The following is a 15,100-nucleotide window of genomic DNA, read 5'->3' on the forward strand; positions in this document are numbered from 1 at the left end:
CAAAAATTAGCCAGGTGTGGTGGTACATACCTACAGTCCTAGCTAATTGGGAGGCTGAGAGGAGGGAGGATCACTTGAGCCTCGGAGGTGGAGGCTGCAGTGACACATGATTGTGCCATTGCACTCCAGTCTGGGTGACAGAGTGAGATCCTGTCTCAAAAAAATATGTGTATATGTATGTACTTTTTTAAAAAAGAAAGTTTCAGAACAGTATATACAGCATGGTTTCTTTAAAATATTAATCACACAGGAAAAATCATTTATATAATAAAATTTATTTTATTTTATTTTATTTTATTTTATTTTTAGAGATATAGTCTCGCTGCATCAGGCGAGTGGCGCAGTGGTGCAATCATAGCTGACTGTAGCCTTCATTTCCTGGGTTTGAGCCATCTTCCTGCCTCAGCCTCCAGAGTAGCTGGAACTAGAGGCACGCACCACCTCACCCAGCTAATTTTTTATTTTTTTGTAGAAATAAGGTTTTACTATGTTGCCCAGGTTTAAAATTTTTTGTAAAATACATTTTTCAAAGCATTATCACCTGACCTGGAGTGAAAATCACACTTCAAACTAGATCTACTGAATCACAATCTCTGATGATAGGACCCAAGAGTCTGGATAACAATCATCCCATATGACTCTTATGCCCAATAAAAATTGAGAATTATTGGATTAATATGATACTTAACAGTGGCCACTTCCAGAAAATGGGACTTGGAGGGCAACGAGGGCTTTCCCTTTCATTTTACTTTATACTCTTTTTGTTTCAAAACTTTTTTAGTTTTTATTTTTTGGGTTTCACTCTGTCACCCAGGCTGTGGTGCAATGGTAGGATCACAGCTCACTGTAGCCTCAAACTCCTGGGTTCAAAAAACTCTCCCGCCTCAGCCTCCAAAGCACTAGGATTACAGGCACGAGCCACCACGCCAGCCTAAACTTTTTATAAACATTTATTACATATACACTAATCTACATCTACTAGAGATTTTTGAGGTTCAGAAGACTGAAACATTAAATATTGATTGTCTGGGTCATATAAATGAGAAAATCTATTAACAATTGAGCTTATTCAGAACGAGAAAAGACGGGCCAGGCGCAGTGGCTCATGTCTCTAATCCCAGCACTTTAGGAGGCTGAGGTGGGTGGATTACTTGAGGTCAAGAGTTCAAGACCAGCTTGGCCAAATTGGTAAAACCCTGTCCTCTACTAAAAATACAAAACTTAGCCGGGTGTGGTGGCACATGCCTGTAATCCCAGCTACTCGTGTGGCTAAGTCATGAGAATCCCTTGATTCTAGTGAATCGCTTAGACCCAGAAGGCAGAGGTTGTAGCGAGCCGAGATCATGCTACCGCATTCCAGCCTGGGTGACAGTGAGGCTCCATCTCAAAAAAAAAAAAAAAAAAAAGGGAAAAGACTATCTAAGACTATAAATTTGGCAACATGTAACAAATTATCAAACTTTTCCTTCATTCTTTCAACAAGTATTTGCTGAGCAGCTGTGTTCCAGGTACCCTTCTATGTGCCAAAGATAGAGTGAACAATTTTAGGCAAGATTTCCACCCTTGAGGATGTTACTTTAGAGTTGGGGAGGAAAGACAGATTGAGAAAAGTGGGGGTAAGGTGAGGGACAAGGAAAGGCTTTTTCCAGGAGTGATTTTCGACTGAGATCTGGAAGATGAAATCAGTCACATGAAAAGTTGAGCAAGAGCAGCCATCCTGATCAGAGATCTTGACTGATTTAGGGGACAGAAAGCAGTTCTGCGAAAATGGAGCAGAGTGAGAGGAGACCAGTGCCAGATGAGGCTGCTGAGGAAGCCAGAGCTATATCGCGTAGACTTTTGTAAATAATTTAGATTTTATTCTGGGAAGCCAGCGATAGGTTTTAAGAAAAAAATGATATCTCTTTTGCATTATCTAAGTGATCACTTCGATAGCCTTTCACCTGGTATTTTCACTGAGCAGAATGTGACTACAAGTGTCTGGTCTGAAACTCCTGAGCTCAAGGGATCTTCCTGTCTAGGCCTCCCAAGGTGCTGGGATTATAGGCATGAGCCACAGCACGTGGCCTGGGTTATATTTTATAGGATGGTTTACTTTCATAAAACAAATTATAGGCCAGGCACGGTGGCTCACGCCTGTAATCCCAGCGCTCTGGGGGGCTGAGGCGGGTGGATCATCTGGGGTCGGGAGTTTGAGACCAGCCTACCCAACATGGTGAAACCCCATCTCCACTAAAAATACAGAAATTAACCGGGCATAGTGGTAGACGCCTGTAATCCCAGCTACTCAGGAGGCTGAGGCAGGAGAATTGCTTGAACCCGAGAGGCAGAGGTTGCAGTGAGCCGAGATTGCGCCATTGCACTCCAGTCTGGGCGACAGAGTGAGATTCCATCTCAAAAAAAAAAAAAAAAAAAAAAAACTATAAATATCAAGGCACTATCACATTTTATTTGTCCTCACAAAAAATTTCTGTGATTGAGAGAATGTAAGTTATTATTCCAGGTTGATCAAAGAGGTAACTGAGATACTGAGCAGTTTAAGAAGTTAACTCACTGAACAAATGTCTGAGTGCAGACTATCTAATCCTAATAAAAACAGTAGTTCTTAGTAGGGTATATATATCTTAGTGATTAATTAGTAGTTACCACTTCAGGATCTTATTAGTAGTAGTTCTAGTTAGGATTATACGTCTTGTTAACGTCTGAGCCACAGTTAGAATCTTTGATCCAGGATGTTGAAGGAAACAGTCACATTGCATGTATTTATGGCTGCTCTTCAGGAAGCCACCAGCATACAAAGCCCATAATGAAAGTCTTGGTAAATACATATGCTGATGTGTACCAAAAACAGTAAGCCTTTTGGGTATGTCTTATAAAGGAAAAGTTTTGTGTTTGTTAAGTGTTATGTCATACATTTTTATGGAGCAAAACAATGTACGTATTTTAAAAATACCTTTTATATGGATTAAAGGTTAAGACTAACCATATAAACTACAGAGTGTAAGGTATGTGTCAGCAACCGTGATACAAAAAATATTTTATGGGCTGGGTGCGGTGGCTCACGTAATCTCAGCGCTTTGGGAGGCTGAGGTGGGTGGATCATGAGGTCAGGAGATCCAGACCATCCTGGCTAACACGGTGAAACCCGTCTCTATTTTAAAAATACAAAAAATTAGCTGGGCGTTAGTGGCACATGCCTGTAGTCCCAACTACTTGGGAGGCTGAGGCAGGAGAATAACTTGAACCCAGGAGGTGGAGGTGGCAGTGAGCCGAGATCATGCCACTGCACTTCAGCCTGGGCACGACGGACCGAGACTTTGTCTCAAATAATAATAATAATAATAATAATAATAATAATAATATATTATTATTATTTTATGAAGCAATGTTAACTTTGAGCTATATAACTTGATTTCTTTGCATTCTTTATAAAGTATAAATAAAATATAAATAGATGTTTTATACCTCAGTTGCAGAGACATCAGAAAATGAATTCTAGACAGGAGCTCAAAGAGTTCAGATAAAACTCCCAAAATTATAGAAAAAATAAAAGCTAAACCCTAATTTGGTCAAATTTCACTTGAAACAAGGGTTCTCAAGAGTGGTGTCATTTCTGGAATGTAAAAGAAGTTATTTTCCACATTGTCTATCCAGTGTGTTTTTTTTTTTTATAGAAATTATACACTTTAGAATGGATTCAATAGGATTGTTCTTTTGACAAGGATACCTTCAATATGTTCAAGCTACAGATGAAGCCAGTCTTTTAACAGTTTTTAAAGGACCTACTTGATTACTTATACATTAGATTGAAAACTCTAGGAGCACACATATATCCAGATAAGCACTGATGTATATATCCAGGTTCCAATTTTTAAATTTTAAATTGTATATTTGTAGTTATTGTTACAGGGAGATTAACAATGACTAGGGAAGGCCGGGCGCGGTGGCTCATGCCTGTAATCTCAGCACTCTGGGAGGCGGAGGCAGGTGGATCACCTGAGGTCAGGAGTTTGAGAGTAGCCTGGCCAACATGGTGAAACCCCGTCTTCTACTAAAAATACAAAAATTAGCAGGGCGTGGTGGCGCGGGCCTGTAATCCCAGCTACTCGGAAGGCTGAGGCATGAGAATCACTTGAACCCAGGTGGCGGAGATTACAGTGAAAGGCGATGGCGCCACTGCACTCCAGCCTGAGCGACAGAGCAAGACTCCCTCTCAAAAACAAAACAAAACAACAACAAAAAACAATGACTGGGGAAAGTAGGCTATGAAAAGTGTCGTTTCCTACCTACCAATTGCCAGTACTACAAGCAGGAGTTAGACGTTTGGAGGTTTTTACACGGTGCTATAAATACAGTTTCCTGGGTCCCGGTCCACGTGGCCTTCCTGCTCTGCCAGGATGGAGAGTCTTGCTTTCCACATTACTGATGTGGTCAGACTAATTAAATGACTGCAGAAAGACACATTCCCTGGTCAACCTTACCTGTCTGCCTTCTTTCATTGAGTCACAGTTGTTGGCTTTACAGGCCAAGGCAAGTAAGTCTTGAATCCTCAGCAGAAACAGGACACCAGCATCTGATGCCTCATAACCTGAACAGTTAAGGACGTCCCACCACAGAGCTTCCTTTTGAGCGTGATGAACTATAAGGCAAGACTATAAAGGGGTGGATCTTCATTTCGATTTAGGGTAGGTGACACCTGAAAGGTGTTTCTTCCCTTCCAGCGTAACTGAATGGGAAACCTGAACCAAGTGTGCTTGGGAGGGCTGCTTGGGTCAGCTACCTGTAAGCGGAAATAGGGGGTGCCACCTTCCTATGAAAACACCGAGCCCATACTGTCAACTGAGGGCCCTTGAATTCACATCCCTCAGCCCGCTGGAAAGCCCTGAAACCACGTGGCCTTTAACCCATTCCGGCAACAGCGCCAATTCACAGAAGCGAGAGGGCAAGAAAGCTCAGCGCGACGCTTCCCGCGTCTTCTAGGCCGCGCGCTGAAATCAAACACGACGCTGGCTAGCTGGGGGCCGGGCCAAGAGCGCACCGCTACAGCGGCCGGGTAAGCCGCGGCCGCCGCCCGCCCCGCTGCAGAGCTGGGCGGGGCCACCTGGAGGCAGCCGGGAGAGGCAAGGCGAAGAGGAAGACGAGAGGCCGAGGCGCGCTCTGCGCAGGCGCGCGGCGCCCCGCCTCCCCAGCGTCCGCTCCCGGGCTGGCGGCGCGGGCCCTCCCACTCTACCCCGCGCCGCCTCACGGCCCCGGCCCTAGCTTCACCCCGACTCCCCGGCGTGCGCGTCCTCCTGCCGGCCTGCAGGCCCGGGGCCTCCGCCTGCTTCCCCACAACTGCTCCTCGCGGCCCCGCTCGCGTTCACGCTGTCGCCCGGGCCGGCGCGGCCGCGGGCAACTGCTCCCCCTCCCACACCTACCCCGCCCCCTCCCCGCCTTTTCCGTCCTCCGGTTCCCCTCCCTCGGCCCGTTGCCGCTGCTCCAGATGAGGTGATGGCAACGGCCAACTTCGGCAAGATCCAGATCGGGATTTACGTGGAGATCAAGCGCAGCGATGGTGAGCCGCGCTGCCAGCCCCGCTGGCCCGCTCGGCCCCGCGTTCGGGTGTGCACGGAGGGGACGCGGGCGCCGGCCGCCTCATTGATTGCTTCGCCGGGCTGTGGGGGCGGGAAGGCGGCGGCCGCGGCGCTTTTGTGTGTGGCGTGTGTGCCAGTGAGGCCGGCGTGGGGTCCGCCCGGGCGCCGTTGCAGTTCTCTGGGCCGGGCCGCGGGGAAGGGAAGCCGGGTGGGGAAAGGGCCCAGGTGTCGAGGGTCGCGTCTCCGGGGGTCTCTGGGCGGGGGCCGCTCGCTCCTCCCCCCGCAATCTCCAGCCCCGCCGGGGACACCAGCCCGGGAGGGAGCGGGCTTCATTAGGGATGACCCTGCTTCGCGCTTCCCCTCGGTCTTCGCATTTTACCGGCCTGGCCTTTGACGGGGATGGGGGTGGGGGAGCGGGAAGACCAGCGATTTCTCATTTAGAGAACCGACTGCTGGTCGGAGGCCGAGATTGGGGGGAAAGAGCCAATCCCGTCGCCTTAAACTGCCGTCTGGTTGTCAGACCTCCCCGGCTTTCGTTCTCTACCATGCTGCTTTCTTTTTTGCCACTTCCTTGGGGGAAAGATGTGGAGAATATCGCGCTGAGCCATAAATAAGGGTGGGGGAGCAATGCGAAGAAATATTCGATGGGCTTCTCCAAGGTGATGAGAATGTAAAGGGAAGGATAGGGGATGGGCAGAGTCAATGCGAGGCACTGCTGAGAGGGTGTGGGGGTGGGCGACCGGATGTTGATATTTTCACACCCTCGAGAGAGGTAACTGAGAAAAGTGTAAGGCGAGGTGAAGACACATGCCTCATTTTTTTTTTTTAAGAGCCTTAGGCTTATGTATCTTTCTGTAGGTTTCTCTTGGGGAAAATGTTTTATGTCACTAGCTTGGGGTGTGGAGTCAGATACGCCAGCCAGATTGGAAATAATTCATATTGTAAAGGAATAAATGCACGGAGGGAGATAAGTGAAATTATTTTCTTTAGGTACCAATATAGAAAGAACGAGAGCTGTGTGATAATCGCGAGTTGAGCAGTGTTCCTGACTTCATCTCTCATACCGACTCCTTTTTTTTCTTTCTTTCTTTTTTTTTTTGTTGAGACGGAGTTTCACCCAGGCTGGAGTGCAGTGGTGCGATCTCGGCCCACTGCAACCTCCGCCTCCCGTGTTTAAGCTATGCTCCTGCCTTGGCCTCCCGAGTAGCTGGGATTACAGGCGCCGGTCACCACGCCCAGCTAATTTTTTGTATTTTTAGTAGAGACGGGGGTTCACCATGTTGACCAGGCTGGTCTCGAACTCCTGACCTCAGGTGATCCACCCGCCTCGACCTCCCAACGTGTTGGGATTACAGGCGTGAGCCCCCGCGCCTGGCCTCGATTCCTTTTATGTGTGGCTTAATGTATTGGCCTTTAGCCTAGCCTAGTCAGTAGTAACTTGGCTCTCACGTCCACGCCCCCCTTGGATTCTGCCAGGTTTGACCAAGTTATGTGAAGCTAGGTTGATTTTCATATTGTGTGTATGATATATTGGAAGACCCTATATAGCTAATGATTTTTTTCCTCCATTATATTTGAGGTAATTGGTGGTAACAACTGAAACCATCATTATCCTGTATATGAAAAGATAAATTGGCCGGGCGCGGTGGCTCAAGCCTGTAATCCCAGCACTTTGGGAGGCCGAGGCGGGCGGATCACGAGGTCAGGAGATCGAGACCCTCCTGGCTAACACGGTGAAACCCCGTCTCTACTAAAAATACAAAAAACTAGCCGGGCGCGGTGGCGGGCGCCTGTAGTCCCAGCTACTCGGAGGCTGAGGCGGGAGAATGGCGTGAACCCGGGAGGCGGAGCTTGCAGTGAGCTGAGATCCGGCCACTGCACTCCAGCCTGGGCGACAGAGCGAGACTCCGTCTCAAAAAAAAAAAAAAAAAAAAAAAAAAAGATAAATTATACCGCTTAGGGCTTTAGAAGTTGCCAGTAACACTGATGGGAAAGAGATACCTTCTTTACTTCGGTTGAGGTTTCTTTTGTATTTTCTCTTCAAATTACTTTCTTGAAAGAGTGCTGTTAATGTCATTTTTTTAGGTAAATACGAGTTCACAGTATACCAGCAAAAGTAGGATTTACATATTGTTTTGAAGATTCTGGGTGCACAGCAACCCCTGTCCCAGGTATACCCCCAAGGGAGAGGAAATCACCACTTTGAGAAGATATCTGCAGTCTCATGTTCACTGCAGCATTATTCATAGTAGCCAAGATAGGGAAACAACCTAAATGTCCATCGATGGGTGACGAATGGCTAAAGAAATTGTTCTGTGTGTGTATATATGTTTATGTGTGTGTATAGACAATGCACAATGGAACATTATTCAGCCTTAAAAAAGGAGATCCTACTATTTACCACAACGTAGATGGGCTTGGAAGGACATTAAGTTAAATGAAATAAGCCAGACACTAAGGAAAATATTGCATAATCTCACTCATGTGGAATGTGTTTTTAAGGAGCTAAAATACACAGAATGAAACAGTGGTTACTAATGCTGGTGGGGAGAAGGAGAGGAAATGGAGAGATGTAGGTCAAGGATACAAAACAGCAGATATGTAGGATGAACAAGTTTAGAGATACAGGGGGACCAATGTTAGTAAAATTGTATTAGAGATTTTTGTTAAATAAGTAGATTTTAGCAGCTCTTATTAAAGAAGTAATTATGTGAAATGAAGCTATGTTAATCTGCTTCACCATTTTGCTGTCTATATTCCATAGCATCATGTTGTAAATCTCATATATGCACAATGAAATTTCTTTTTTTTTTAATTAGGGTGCAATAAAATGTGTAAATTCTTTACACTCTTATAAATCTTTATTAGTATAGATGCTAACTTTGAAACCTTATCAGAAAAAAGTATATGATATTTGATGTATACATTTTAACTTCTGTGGAGCATATTTTATTTAAATTTATTGAACTTGAAGCAGTTTTGGGTTCTTTTCAGCCTTCACCTTCAGCCTATATCAGAAGTCCCCAGACATACAAGACCTCTGTGTTCTTACATAAGTGCTACTAATCTAAAACCACGTTTCAAAAGCGGTTTGCATATAAGGAATTATGGAAGTCATTATCGTGTGTTATTATCCTAACCTATGGTCATGTATCTTTTTATTTGCCTCAGAGATGCATGATGGAATTGGTGGAAGGCAGAAGATTAGTAGAGAACTTGGAAAGAAGGGAAGGATCATTTGCATTGGACAGTAGTGTTTCACAGTAGAAATTGATGTCTGGGAGAATGCCCCTCAAGCTTTCCCTTTTTCACTTTAAAGAAGCTTGTTTGCTTCCTCTCACTTCCATAACAGATCTGTATTGGATAAAACACTAGTGGTTATTATAACAAAAATAAACTTTGCAGTTGGATAAACGCTAATATCTGAGACAGTAGAAAAAAGAAGGGCTGCTTCAGACCATTTTTTTTTTTAATACTTTAAGTTCTAGGGAACATGTGCACAACATGTTTTAAGTTCTACTTTAAGTTTTACTTTAAGTTCTAGGGAACATGTGCAGGTTTGTTACATATTTATACATGTGCCATGTTGGTGTGCTGCATCCATTAACTCCTCATTTACATTAGGTGTATCTCCTAATGCTGTCCCTCTCCCCTCTCCCCACCCCATGACAGGCCGGGGTGTATGATGTTTCCCTTCCTGTGTCCTAGTGTTCTCTTGTTCACTTCCCACCTATGAGTGAGAACATGCAGTGTTTGTTTTTTTGTCCTTGTGATAGTTTGCTCAGAATAATGGTTTCCAGCTTCATCCATGTCCCGCTTCAGACCATTATTAACTGGTGACTTGATGTTTTTCTTTTTGCTTGCTGATGGTGATCCATGTCCCTATTTCAGACCATGCTTTTCCCATCAGTGATGCTCTTATACTAATAAACATATTCCAAGGGCAAACAGGTACACTAAAATGAGCTTATTCCTATTTTTCAAGACCGTGATGAAAACTAACCTAATGAGTCTTCACTGATTACTAAAACCAGATGGCCAGTCAGCATAATCTAATTCCTAGATTATTCTGTATTATTCATGAGACAGCATATTTCCTTAAGTATTAATGTTTGGGTCTGTAACTTTTTTTTTTCCAACTCCTCTCAGCTCATACCTATGGGTACATATTCTTCATATTATGTTTTTAAACTGCATGGGATAATGGGACTTACTAATAACTAATACTTTTTTTTTTTTTTGAGCGGAGTCTCGCTCTGTCAGTGGTGCGATCTCCACTCACTGCACCTCTGCCTGCCGGGTTCAAGCGATTCTCATGCCTCAGCCTCCCAGGTAGCTGGGACTACAGGTGTGTGCCACCATGCCTGGCTAATTTTTGTAGTTTTAGTAGTGACAGGTTTTTGCCACGTTGGCCAGGCTGGTCTCGAATGCCTGGCCTCAAGTGATCCACCCACCTCAGCCTCCCAAAGTACTGCTGGGATTACAAGTGTGAGCCACTGCACCCAGCCTCTAATGACTCGTAAATTCTCTGAATGCATCTGTGTGTCGTTACCCCCACTCCCACCCCCACCCCCACCCCCACCCCTTGATGCCTAGCAAAGTTCCTTGCACATCGTTTTTGAATAAATCATACATTATTGAATTTTTTGTTTTCAAACATTTTAATTAATCATTAGAATGACATCTTAACTGGAACCAAACCTTCCATCTATGCTTCTCTGTACTGCTACCTCCCTCCTCTGGCCCTCTACTTCCCACTGGCCTCTTAGTCAGGATCTACATCGTTAATTGAAATTGAGTGATCTGCTAAGGTTAATCTGACTTTTCTGGTATTCTAAGGTTATCAGTGACAGGGGTTAGGATTGGACTCCTAAGATAATTCCCTGCCACAGGAGATAACCTGGTATGAAATTGGACTGGTATATATTCTTACATGTGTCTTCCTGTTTTTCTGATTCAATTCCTTTCCCTTTTTAAAACCCACTGACTCTTTAAAAAACCTACAATCTTTCTGTCGCGTAACTAGTTGTTTTTTGTTTTTTGTTTTTTAAGCTGCACTGTTAACAGTTCTATAGTAGCTGTGACTACCCTTCGGGTACTGGGGGAGAAATGAGAAATGTTGAACGTTTGGAAGCTGCAGCTAATATGGGATTGTTCTTTGGGGGGGTCTCTTAGTCACAGTACTGTGACTGTATTGATACATGTGATCTGAAAAGAATCTTAGAATATTTCCACCAGAAAGATTTTTGGAGATAAACTAGTTTTCATTTTTATAAATGTGGAACTTGAGTCCCAGATCACCATAAGTGACTTATCTAGATTCATACAACTTGTCAGTGATGGCCAGGAACCTGACATGCTCAGCATAGAAATCAGACTATCAAGAACTATGACAGTAAAGGAGGAATTCTCTGTTATTTTGGAACCATATACCGCTTTTTACAGCCCAGTCGAGATGTAGGAAATTGCTTCTTTCTTGGGAGAAAGGCACCAGTGAGCAGTGTTACAGAGCTGGATTAGAATGATCCCTGGTAAGAAGTAATATGTTGGCCGGGCGCGGTGGCTCAAGCCTGTAATCCCAGCACTTTGGGAGGCCAAGACGTGTGGATCACGAGGTCATGAGATCGAGACCATCCTGGCTAATACGGTGAAACCCCGTCTCTACTAAAAAATACAAAAAACTAGCTGGGTGAGGTGGCGGGCGCCTGTAGTCCCAGCTACTCGGTAGGCTGAGACAGGAGAATGGCGTGAACCCGGGAGGCGGAGCTTGCAGGGCGCTGAGAGCCGGCCACTGCACTCCTGCCTGGGCGGCAGAGCAAGACTCCGTCTCAAAAAAAAAAAAAAAAAAGAAGTAATATGTTACTACAAGTTCATAAAACCTAAAATTGTGGGAGGAAAATATTCTTGTTTCTTAGTTAAGTGTTGGTGTAAAGAGTTCCTTTTAACATCTGAAATCAAGAGGCAATTGACGATTTCCAAGGACCCATCAGGAATTTTGGAGTTCAGGACAGGCAAAGAAAATCTTCAGAAAAGATTTTAAATGGCCGAATTCTTTATATGCTTTGCCACATTTTTCTTCTGCTAGTTCATCTTTACACGTCATTATATAGGCTTCTGGAGAATAGAGTGTGTAAATTTAAGTAATAAAGATGAACCATGTAGCAATACAGTTGTTCTTTAGGTACAATTATGTGATTGATTATGCGGGTGGAATGGAATAGGGGAATTTGTGACCTAATAGTTCCCTTTTGCCTGAGGACTAGGACGATAATGTTTCTGTATATGTATTTGTTAGGGCTTAATAGTTTTCCAAGTGCTTCAAGACATGTTAGCTAATTGGATCCTCACAGGAACTCTATGAGGTAAGCAGGGTAGGAAGATGGCAGATTATCGGTTTATAGGTGAAGAATCTGAGGTTGGATTATTTGCCAAGATCATATGGCTGATAAGCCCATGGCCAAAGCCCAGATCCCTTCACTCCCAGCTCTCTTAAGTGCTGCGGACAGATGTTAGCTGATTATGGTGTGAAGTTGTATACTTCAGTAATTTTTTTTGAGACATACAAACCCCTGTAGTAAAATTCTTTCCGCTACTACGAAGGAAGCGCAAAAAACTTAAAATAGTCACTTACTTATTGCTTCCAAAAGTACCACAGAAAGCCAGGAATCTATATTCATCGCCTAGCCACTTGATTCTTACGACAAACATTTGAAACTCTGAGGAAAGGCTGTGTGTCAACTTGTTTTATGTGTCATGATTGCTAAAATGCTAGAGAAAATAGCAAAGAGCCAGTTAAATCTTGTCTGCTCAAATGAGACAAGGGGCAAGAGTGTGAAAAATCCAGAACAAGATTCCTTGAGAGATCATCTAGACCCCATTCTTTCTAGTCATAAGTATAGTTGTGATTAATATGACATTAATCTTTTGCAAAGTTTGATTCTTGGATTCAGCCATCTCCTTTAATTTTAACACCTCTGTTTTGTAACCTAAAATAATTTTAAGGTGTTTGTTTGTTTTGAGATTATGATTCTTAAGCTTAAGAACAGATACAATTTTTAAACTTTGGATAAAACTAATTTTTATTCTTCTGGTTCAGTTGTAGAACTTAATACAGGTTAAGTTGTCTTCCAGCTCTTTTAGCTAAAGTAATATTAATGATATTATAGTGCTAAGTGAATAGACATTAGAATTTCACCACATTAAACTATCCCCCAAGAGTAATATGAGTGAGGGAAGTGTTCCTTTTAAAAGTCATGCTTCGGCCGGGCGCGGTGGCTCAAGCCTGTAATCCCAGCACTTTGGGAGGCCGAGACGGGCGGATCACGAGGTCAGGAGATCGAGACCATCCTGGCTAACACGGTGAAACCCCGTCTCTACTAAAAATACAAAAACTAGCCGGGCGAGGTGGCGGGCGCCTGTAGTCCCAGCTACTCGGGAGGCTGAGGCAGGAGAATGGCGTAAACCCGGGAGGCGGAGCTTGCAGTGAGCTGAGATCTGGCCACTGCACTCCAGTCCGAGTGACAGAGCGAGACTCTGCCTCAAAAAAAAAAAAAAAAAAAGTCATGCTTCTAGGTTGAGCATCGTAGTTCATGCCTGTAATCCCAGCACTTTGGGAGGCCAAAACAGGAGAATTGCTTGAGCCCATGAGTTTGAGGTTGCAGTGCACTATGATCTTGTTACCCACTACAATAAAACATGAAATTCAGTTGGTCATTCACTAGGGTGTGTGATATTTTGGAGTATAGACCTTAAATGATTATGGCATATCAAAATAATGTGGTCTTATATTTCTTTTCTTTTCTTTTCCTTTTTTTTTTTTTTTTTTTTGCTGATTTCATTGAATACACTTCTATTAACAGCCTGCTGTGTATCAGGCATTCTGATAGGTGTTGGAGATACAAAAAAAGAATAAAGCAAAAATAGTTCCTGCCCTCACAAACAAGTAAATAAGTGATTCATCTATAGTGTAATTAGTATCGATAGAAGTTTGCCATTTTGTGTGTACATTATTACTACTTTCCTTTTAAAGATTAGGCTTTTTAGTTAGACTCCTGAAGTTATGGACCTTTTAGATGGAAAATACATGTCATATATGCCATCTCTCCTTTATGACCAATATCCATGATCCCTTCTAGCATGCTTTCGTGATGAATTTAGCCTCAGAGTTTTTTTGTTGTTTTGTTTTGTTTTTTTGAGAGGGAGTCATGCTCTTGTTGCCTAGGCTGGAGAGCACTGGCGTGACCTCGGCTCACTGCAACCTCTCCCTCCTGGGTTCAAGCGATTCTCCTGCCTCAGCCTCCTAAGTAGCTGGGATTATAGGCATGCACCAACATGCCCAGCTAATTTTTTTGTATTTTTAGTAGAGATGGGGGTTTCACCATGTTGGCTCGGCTAGTCTCGAACTCCTGACCTCATGATCCACCCACCTCAGCCTCCCAAAGTGCTGGGATTATAGGCTTGAACCACTGCGCCTGGCCAGTCTCAGAGTTCTTAATACAGCATTATCAGCCCTGATAGCTGTAGTCAGCCAATTGAAATTGACATTGTCATTGTTAGCCTATTTTCTATCTTTTAGTACCTATTTGAGTATAAGTTTATAACTTTTAAATTGTTTTGATATCAAGAGGAATTTTTTTTAGGGGGTTTTGCTCTGTCACACAGGCTGGAGTGCGTGGCATGATTATAGCTCACTGTAGCCTCCAACTCCTGGACTCAAACAATCCTCTCACCTTGACTTCCCAAGTGTCTAGGACTACAGGTATGCACAACTGTGCCTAGCTAATTTTTGTATTGTTTGTAGAGACGGGGGTCTTGCTATGTTGACTAGGCTGGTCTTGAACTCCTAGCTTCAAGCAATGCTCCCTCCTTGGACTCCCAAAGTACTGGGATTACAGGTGTGAGCCACCATACCTGGCCAAATTTATTCAATTTTAAGTTTTTGGCAGACCAGCACCTGACAGCAGGTTTCTCTCTAGAAATCCTGGGTTGGGGTACTTGTAAATAGAGACTGGCTCGGTGTGGTGTCTCGTGCCTGTGATCCCAGCACTTTGGGAGGCCTAGGTGGGAGGATTGCTTGAAGCCAGGAGTTGGAGACCAGCCTGGGCAACATGATAAGGCCCTATTTCTACAAAAAATAAAATTAGCCAGGCCTGGTAGCGTGTGACTGTAGTCCCAGCTACTCAGGAGGATGAGGTGGGACCATGAGTGAGCTGTGATCATGCCACTGCACTCCAATCCGATCTGGGTGACAGAACAAGTCACTGTCTCAAAACAAACAAACAAACAAACAGAGACCAAGGAAGCAGAGCATGAAAATAGCAGTAGATCCAGCTACTGGTGGTTATGTGTAATTTGGATATAACCTCCTTATGTATTATGGCCAAGGAACTGTAAGAATCAGGTTCCTCCCTGGGCTATGTTTTATTTACTTTTGAAGACTTTTTCTCGAGGTTTTTGTAGGTTTTGGCATTAATTTTGACCAAATTTTACCTACAGGAAAGACAGGATCAGCAGGGAACAAACTTGTG

The 15,100-nt window shown here is 43.9% G+C and overlaps 1 protein-coding gene across 3 annotated transcripts in view; it reads left to right on the forward strand.

Annotated features, from left to right (window-relative positions):
• Nucleotides 1-5,179: 5,179 nt before the first annotated feature.
• Nucleotides 5,180-15,100, forward strand: part of KIF2A (kinesin family member 2A) — a 91,750-nt gene continuing 81,829 nt past the window's right edge. For 2 of the 3 annotated variants that reach the window (XM_033179664.1, XM_033179666.1), the window contains exon 1: nt 5,180-5,554. In XM_033179664.1, the coding sequence (XP_033035555.1) occupies nt 5,491-5,554 (64 nt within the window). In that variant the 5' untranslated portion in view covers nt 5,180-5,490. The remainder of the gene's footprint in view (nt 5,555-15,100) is intronic. The other variant, XM_033179667.1, reaches the window with a different exon arrangement.

Source organism: Trachypithecus francoisi, unplaced genomic scaffold, assembly GCF_009764315.1.
Source record: "Trachypithecus francoisi isolate TF-2019V2 unplaced genomic scaffold, Tfra_2.0 Lachesis_group2, whole genome shotgun sequence".
NCBI classification, from domain to species: Eukaryota; Metazoa; Chordata; class Mammalia; order Primates; family Cercopithecidae; genus Trachypithecus; species Trachypithecus francoisi.